This window comes from Crocodylus siamensis, chromosome 11 (genome assembly GCF_052110815.1).
Source record: "Crocodylus siamensis isolate JL-2025a chromosome 11, ASM5211081v1, whole genome shotgun sequence".
NCBI classification, from domain to species: Eukaryota; Metazoa; Chordata; order Crocodylia; family Crocodylidae; genus Crocodylus; species Crocodylus siamensis.
In genome coordinates this window covers 6,815,407-6,824,132 of record NC_143405.1, presented here as the reverse complement: position 1 = coordinate 6,824,132, position 8,726 = coordinate 6,815,407, and the positions used below count along the sequence as shown (strand labels likewise).

At 47.3% G+C, this 8,726-nt stretch overlaps 1 protein-coding gene across 6 annotated transcripts in view; it reads left to right on the top strand.

Annotated features, from left to right (window-relative positions):
- Positions 1–3,817: 3,817 nt before the first annotated feature.
- The window catches only part of ADAMTSL2 (ADAMTS like 2), a 46,147-nt gene continuing 41,238 nt past the window's right edge, over positions 3,818–8,726 (top strand). For 4 of the 6 annotated variants that reach the window (XM_090021879.1, XM_090021881.1, XM_090021880.1 and 1 more), the window contains exons 1-3: positions 3,818–4,117; positions 5,978–6,092; positions 8,057–8,199. In XM_090021879.1, coding sequence (XP_089878005.1) covers positions 5,979–6,092; positions 8,057–8,199 — 257 coding nt within the window. In that variant the 5' untranslated portion in view covers positions 3,818–4,117; position 5,978. Of the gene's footprint in view, positions 4,118–4,578; positions 4,768–5,977; positions 6,093–8,056; positions 8,200–8,726 lie in introns of all 6 variants that reach the window. The other 2 variants (XM_090021877.1, XM_090021878.1) reach the window with 2 other exon arrangements.

Genomic DNA, 8,726 nt, shown 5'->3' with positions numbered 1-8,726 from the left:
TGCAGGTAGAGCTGGTTGTGGATTTTCTGATGAGGACTTTTTAAGAAAAATGCCGCTTCACTAAAACGAAGCCATTTCATGAAAACGTACTGGTTTTGACGAACTTCTGATGCAACATTGGTATTGCAAGCCATCTTGGTTTCCTATCGGCTCACCTGGTGGACTGCTCAGGCTGTGGCTTTGGGCTTTCTATATGGACTTCTCAGGGTTTTTAGAGCATTGAAGCTCCCTGCTGGAGCTGGGATTGTTAAAATCCCAGATCCTACTTTCCAAGGCTCCTTAGCACAACTATGACTCCCGGGGCTTCAGGGTTCTCACCACCCTGTCAGTCCATCAGGGCTAATGGGGAACCAGGACCTTGAAGGCCCTGGCAGCTAGAACTGGGTCAGGAGCCTTGAAACTTGGGAGCCAGGGCTCCCAGGCTCAATTTTATTCCATGACTTTCAAAATTAAAATGTTTTGGTCACTTCAAAGTATTCTCCACCCTCCCCACAAGAGTCTCTCTTTCCATGGGTCAGGTATCCATGTTGTAGCCACATTGGTCTAGAGGCAAAAGCAATCAGGACTCATGGTAGTGGTGATACCTTTTATTAGACCCACCAGATTTTTGCAAGTAGAGGCAAAAGGAATCAGAACTCGTGGTAGAGGTGATACTTTTTATTAGACCAACTCCATTTAAAAAAAAGAAAATAATTTTTTTTGCAAAAATCTCATGGGTCTGATAAAAGGTATCACCTCTACCACAAGTCCTGATTCATTTCTCCTTCCATGGGGTATTTGGAAATATCATAATTTTTGTTTTGAAATGGAATGAATGTTTTGAATTTCCTGCAGAACAGAAATCCCACCTTTCACAGAGCTGTTCATGAACCCCAAACAGAGAAGCTGAATTCACAAAGGAACCCACTGCTGACAACAGAGAATTGCAAGTGGCTTACCTGCATTCAGCAAAAAGGAACAAGGCATTCCTCTTATTTCCTCAGCTTAGCTATGAACTACTTGCTTAGGTTTGCGCATGAGTATTTGGGATGACCCGATTAATAATTAGCAATAAAACTGGGATTGCATTGGGCCTCTATTGGCGCCTGCCTGGAATCTTCATTCTTACCAGATAAGCACCGAGCGCTGTGGAGTTGCAGTCAGCCCATGACCAAAGAGGGTGCCAATTTTTCCGGAAGTGGAAAAGTGTGCAACCAGCAGGAAAAGAGAAGACTGGGCCTCAATGCAACTTCACCTGTGACTCAAACCCTTGTAATCCTACCATAAATGATCGATTTGGAGGAAAAGAAGAGAATGACCCCTTTAAAAACGTACTTGATGGAGGGTTGCTCGCAAGTTGAATGAAACCTTCCATAGAGAAATTGAGGGGAAGGTGTCTGGGGTGAGTGAGTTAAAAGTAGATGGCTATCACCATTGCACATGCAGTGTGCATATAAAAAGAAACAGGAATATTCACTTACAGAGCACACTGTATATAGTCTATAGGTGATGTATAATATGCCGTTTTATGTTGCATGAAATGTTGCTCTCCGTATAGAAGTAGATATGTATGTCTTTCCTATGAATATGCAAATCCATTTCTCTTTCTTTGCAAACAGGTGACGTGTTTCATACACGCAGGAATAAGTGCGTGCATATGCGCATGTGAATGGGTTCCATGACAGGTAAAGCTGCTTGCAATTTTTAAATCAAAAATATTTTTTTCATTAAGCATTTTCCTTTTTTTTTTTTGTTGAGCAAAGCATTTCACAGAATATTTTCCTTTTTGTTCCCAACTTTCAGGATTTTCATGGTCAAATTAGAAAACCAAACCCTGGACTCTTTTTGCTGAAAAGTAACTTTTTTTGTTCAAATTCATTTTTCAATTTCAGTATTGAACACCATTATTATTGTTGTTATTGTTATTAAACATGGTTAGAGAAAAGTTGGGCCAAAAATAGAAAAAAAATCAAAATTTCCAGCAAAAAATAATTTTCAGTTTTCAATTAGCTTGATAGGAAAAATCCTTTTGAAATTGCTGGCTAATCATACTAAGGGTAAACCTATCTCAACCGCCTATAGTTAAACTAATGTTTCTTTTTTTATTAAATCAATTGTATATGAGGATTATTCTGCACGTACATTCACAAACCTAACGGCACATCTATATTCTTTGCCGACACGCATCAAGTGACTCCAGCTTCCTCCAGTATGATTAAGTCCAACAACCTCAGCCTTTAAATCCATTTTAAGATGTGGACCCTTATATCTGGAGGTGACTGTTTGCTTTTTCTTTTCTTTTTTTTTTTTTGTACTGTTATAGATTTTGTACTATTTCAGTTTAAATGATACCAGCCCAAGCCCTAGTGTGGCCAGTTATACCAGGATAAAGCCCCTGTAGGTATTGTCTACATGGGGAAATTGCCCAGCATAGTTGCAGTGAAATAGCCATCCTGCTGTAGCTTTAAAGCCTGACTCCCTGTTATGGACACTCTGTTCCAAAATAAAAATGACTTTATGCCAGAATAATAGCTTCATTTTGGAAGCAGAGTAATTATTCCAGAAGAAAATCGCACGTATTCCAAAGTAGCATGTTCACATGGGAGAGACTGTCCAGGAAAACCTTGGTGGAGTAGTTAGTCTGGGAAATTTCTCATATGTAGACAAGATCCTTGACAGGTAGAGACTATTCCCTTTCTTGCAGGGAGGGGGTAGCAAGTACTTTCATCTTGGTATATAAAGGTGTCCACACAACAGGGGTTTTACGGCTGTCGCTATATCTGCATGGGTGAAGCGATCTGACTTTGGACAAGAGCTTGGAGCCCTTCTTGGAGGCTGTGCCTCATTGCGGGTGGGAGCGCTAGTGTAATTACCCACAGAGCTGTGGTGGCAGGAGTTTGAACGCCTGCTTAGGGCTACGCGAGCTGGCTGGGGCAGCAGAACGGTTAAAATATCTTGCTACAGCTCCAGAAGCCCGTACGTGAGCCCTGCTCTGGGCTTGCGTCCAGAGCTTTCCCCAGGCAGCCCTACTGTAAACGGGTACCTGTCAAGCGGGCTGGGGATTCAAAGGCAGCTGGAGGTTGATGCTAGCCACATCGCTCCCTCGTGTGCCACTGGCTAAGGAAATTGCTGGGCCTTCACTACGCTAGCCCCGGGGGTGGTTGGGGGCCAGGGGGACCTTTGACCTGCACCAACTGGACAGGTCAAAGGCCAGGCTCCAGACAGCAAGCATTTCACAGATCCTCCCGGCTGCGGTTTGAGTGCCGGAGCGACCCCTTCTCCCTCAGCCAGAGAGGCGCAGCTCAGTAGCCACGCTGGCCAGCAGCCCGATCACGCAGCGCCGTGTTTGGGCCCCACGCGCCGTCTGATGGAGCGGGCAGCGTGCGGATTCCCGAGGCCTCGGATGCCCCCTGCTTCCCTCCGGCTGCGTGCGTGGCCGCCTGTCCCACCGTGGACAAAAGAAGGAGACAGTGTTCCCGCGCCTGTCGTCGGCTGCGCTGGACCGCTACTGCACAATACCGCAGGCCTTGCTCCGAGCCCCGTGCTGGACCGGCGGCCGTCTCGGCCTGCCCGGCCTGGCCTGCCTTCCATCCCTCGAGACTCCAGGGGCAAGCACTTGGCTCTGCTGGATCTCTGTGTCTGTCTCGGCGCGCAGAAACGCATGCGTGCCGTTTCCTCCTCCCCACCTCCTGTCCTCCACCAGCCTGGCTGCAGGAAACCGGCTGGCTGCTGCTGCCCCAGCATCAGGGGAGCTGAGCGGGTTAAACCTTGGGCTTGTTGGGGGGAGGCTGGGAGGGGGGTATAAAGGGTGGGGGGGGAGACATCTCAGGGTGAGAAGTGTGAATTCCTCACAGTCTGTCTGACAGCTATAAAACCGACAAAAGCCGACTTGGGAAAGCCACTAGGCAGCTCCTCCTCTCTGGAAGCCCAGGCTCTTTGGCCGCCCTTTGAAGTTTGAGGAGCGAGCGAGCGGGGAGGGAGAGTGTCTGCAGCTCCTGCTCCTCCTTCTGCTGCTGCTGCTGCTGCTGCTGCTGCTCGCTCTTCCCCCACACACGAGCCTTTTGCACCTGGTGTCTGGAGCATCTTCAGCCTTAAAACTAACCCCTTGCACCTTGCTGGCACTTCCCAGTTTTTCAAGGTATGGTTTATTTCTTGTCTTTTCATGGCAGGGAGGCATCATGTATGGCATACTGTTTAGAAGAGGAAAAGAAAAGACAGCCCCCTCCTTCCCCCCCCCACCCTCAACCAAGCCAAAACGACTGAAGTGCCAGAAAAGTAACAACCCCTGTCCGTTCAGACAAGGTGGCTTCACCTTCACTCCTCACTTCGGGGTTACTTAGACGTTGCTGAGTCCATGTAGTACCTTAGGAGATGGATCTGAAACCTGAGAGCGTTACTGGAGGAGAAGAAAGTTCAAGCTCTCCCTCCCTCTCTGCTCTGCCATTCAGCCATGGGATTTTTTTTTCTGCCCCCTGCCCCGCATCCAAAGCTTAATTAGTTGTCCTTTGGATTTTTATTTTTGGTCAGGATTCCCTCCTCGATAGTTAGGGTAGGGCTTTTCTTTTAACCTTTTTTTTTTTTTTTTTTGACTGAATATAGGATAAACCCTGAGCAAGTTATTTTATTGGCCCTGGACCAGAAGTGTCTGGAAGTCTTAATGAAAACCAAGTGTAAGGCAAGTCTCAGCCACCTGTCCCCAGGACTCACAGCCAAGAACTCCGGGCTTCAATTAATCAGTGGATTCTGAGCTTTGGAAACCGTCTTCTGGATATTAAGCCAAGCGGCGTGGTAATGCCAGGGTGGGGGAAGGATAAGGCAACCAGCTGATGATTCCTGTTAACCAGGCATCAGCCAAATCTGTGGTGGTGTTAACAGTAAATCCACCTTCCCCAGAGTGCCACAAAAGCCCAGGGAAAGAATTAAAGGGGTGCAAAAGAGACACTTTTATGTTCCAGACCTCCTGATTTTACTATCCCTTCCCCTCCTCCCCTGAGCAACCTGTGTCTTACTTAACTCTCCGCTCTCTGGATGTACTGAGTGGTTACTTTTGAAGGATAATTTAAACTGGGAGACATGAACTGCTTTGATTGTCTTGGACCCTGATTTCCTGAAACTTGCTCATCTCTGGCTTTAGCAATGGGGGGTCCTCCAACTTCTCTTTGAAACCGACTGTTACATTGCTCTGGTTTTCTTTAAAGCCCTATCATTCTGAGTCAGTGGGTTTGCTTTTACACTTCTTTCCAGAGGTGATGTAGCGGATAGAGATGAAAGGCTAACAACTGTGATCCTTTTTCAAGTTTTTTCCCCAAATCTTGGATGATGTCTTTGCTGTAGGAACAAACTTTTCATCAGTGAGAACTAGAGTGGATTAAGAGGACCTCCTAATGAGAGAGCAAAAATCACCATGGTTAATTGTGATCTCTTGTATCATTTTGAGAAGCCTTTAATTCATTAGGTAACAGTGCTGCAAGAAAGATATTCTGAGGCACTGATTTTTTAAATGTAGGGGCAGTTCATGCTGTCGGGTGTCTCAAGCATAACCCTTGCAACCCATGGGAGCTAATTGAATACCCCCTTCTCCCTCATTTTCTTTGGTTGTGAATTGAGACTATATAGTGATTCTAGTCTTCTAAAAACCCATCAGACTGTCTTATCTGGGAGAGGTCCTGAGGATGATGGGCTCTTGCTAGTGACATTTATCCATCATTAGGGTATGGCCCAATACGGCCAATGACAACACTTCCATTGACGAAATAAAAGTGCAGGCTCAAGGCCTCGTAATAATTTATGAGCCCTGTCGTTTTATGGATGCAAAACGTTGTGTTCTTTGTGATATCCAGTGAAACAGGCTGCGTATGACGTACCTTCTGTGTCTTCCAAAGGACCCTAGAAAAGAGGGCCCTGAGACTGTCGCATGGACCGTTTCTCTAAAAATAAGCTCGTCATGGATTTGGACAGATGCTTTGAATGGCATGATGTTTGGCCTGTTGCTTTCTAGAATGAAGATCATTAAATGGAGTTGGAGCAGCATCTTTGTCAGTGAAGGCTCTCATCTGAAGGAGACCCTTGCCATCGTGTTCTTCGTAGGAAACATTGCCTTTGTGATAGCGCAGGTAAGTGTATCAGCTCGGCGAGTGACGTCGGGCTCGTCGTTCCTACAGCTACGCTGTGCTTATTTCAGGAAGGATGCCCCATTTGGATAGGTTTTCCCTGTAGTCCAGGTCCTGTTCCTAAGAGGTAACTTGGCAGGTAACATGCTGGTGCTGAAAGGATAGCTCCAGGCTTACCTGTTGGCTTGGTTTGTGAGCTCCCGCATGGAAAGAGGCACGTCCCACCGGGCGCAGGTATCCACCTACTCAAACACCGGTGCCGTATTTTAACATCATGCTGTAGGAGCTTTAAGCAGAGGCACTTGGTCTAATATGCATGTTCGTCTTTCCATTGCTAGGCTTTCCTCTTGTGTGCTGCATTTTGCTAAGAGAGAGCTCGTGTTAGTCACGGTATGGAGGTAAAACGGGATAAAATTCTGCAGGTTCGTTAGCTGGGATAGCACGTTCTCCCCCATTTGTGGACAGCTGCTTGAGTCTTTCCCAAGAACCACTGAATGTATAGAGGCCTGTGGTGGAGAGGGAACATGGGGTGGGGAAATAATGAACCCTATCTAAAAAAAACAACCCAACCACTTGGCCCCACAGAGATGGTTTATGGAGAAATGCTCCTAGTCAGCAAGTAGGAGGAACACAGGGGTACAGGAGAAAAATGGTGAGATCCTGGAGCCAGGATGAGATGGGGCAGGATAGTTCAGGAGACCTTTATTGCTGCTTCAGGCAGGAGCAGTATGTGTGAGTGGTGTCCCTTGGACAACACATGGAGGGCTGAGCTGGAGACCTCACGTTGGTGCTGCTGGATCCAAAGAGCCAAGGCTCTGACAATGGGCTTTGCCATCTTATATCCTCTGTGTTTTTGCCCGGAGGGATGTGTGTGACATGCACATGCAATGCATTGCACGTGCATCACACTGGCACCCACTGCCAACTGCAGCACAGCAAGCGCAGCTCGCACATAGAAGCCTTAATTCCTTCCCCCCCATGCTCCTTTCATTGTCAAAACTCCCATTTTGAACTGAAGGGGAACATCCACTGCCGCGGGGGTGGACTATGTTCTGACAGAAGAGCGGTCTTTGAGAAGATGCTGATTTGGCAAAACCGAAGCACGATGTAGAACCACGTCAAGGTTGAAGCCATTTCATTTGGAGAAGTGACCAAAGCAAATCTTTCCCCTGAGGTTCATGTTTCCCCTCTTGATCTTACCAAATTATTTCACAATGATTTTTTTTGTTTGTTTGTTTCTAAGCAACGTTTTCATTTCTAAAGTAATATTTTTTGATCACAGTATAAATGATAATACAAAACAAACCAGGTGGAATCAACATAAAGTGATTTGGTTGACCACAAAATGCCAAGTTTTGCTTAACAGGAAATTCCCCGTGGTGATTTGCAACAAAAGCAAATTTCAGAAATGTAGAATGTCCTGCAAAATGGGGATGTCAACGTTGGCACAACTCTACCCCCAAACACTGTGGGAAAGGTTGCCTGTCTTCTGTGTATAGCAGTTTAGACCTACAGGAACCACAGAGAGGGACTTCTTATGCCCATGTGCTGTGGTTCAGTGAATGACTGTGGAAAGTGGGATATTTAAGGGGTCGGCAAGGGTGTGGATAGTAGAACTGTGAACTGCAAAGATTCGCTGGTTCACAGGTCCATTATGGGGAGAGATGCAGCAGGTTGCAGCTACTGCTACCTCTAGGCTTGGATGCTATGGTGATGGGCACTATAGAAAAACCCCAGTTGGAGCACGAGCTTCTAATGGCTGCTGTTCCTGCTGCCCTCTTGGAGAAATGATGCCCTTCCCCAAGGACCCATATATTCATACCTCCCTAGTCTGGCATCTGGGAGTGCAGTTTGCACACGTGAGACCTGGTATCCCCGAGAGTAGCAGTCCTAGTCAAGCTATCCCTGCAGTGTGAAGGTTTAACACCTCTTCTCTTCTGAACATGAATGCCCGGCCTTGCGAATAGGATAATGCACAGACGTCCAACAGCCTTGAAGAAGGAGCAGATGTCACTGCGTATTGGTGGGGGGAGTGGACCAAATGGACGGCGTGCACTAGGACCTGTGGGGGAGGAGTCAAGTCCCAGGAGAGGCATTGCCTCCGGCAGAGGTACTGTGAGAGTACTTGAGTGACACCTGCATGCTGAAGGGCCCTGTGCCAGAGGATGTTAGGCAAAGCGCCTTTCTGCTCTTGCTCATAGATGCTAGGGGCTGGAAGGGACCTTGCAAGATCGTCGGGTCCAGCCCCCCTGCGCTAGGCAGGAAAAGACAACTGGGGTCAGGCAACCACAGTGCAATCTGTGGACCTTAGTTTTTGTAAGCGAGAGGTGGACGTGGCGTAGTTGCTTGAAACCACAGTAAAAGCAGCACTGATAGGAGGAGCTGACTTGCAACCCCTGGAGAAGGGAGATCACCAAACCGCAGACCCAGCTTCCAAGTGCTTCCCCCAGCCCAGGATGGACCACCTCCCAGGGTGTCTTTGCCCCTTCAGTGAGCCTCTGGCATGTCTGTGTGTGCAGCCAGCCAAAACTTTGGTCATTGCCCCTGAAAACAATTATTTATCATTTGTCCTCTGGGAGTTGAATGGACACTATCAACTCATCCCTCGCTAAGCCACCAAGTTCACAGATTTTGATG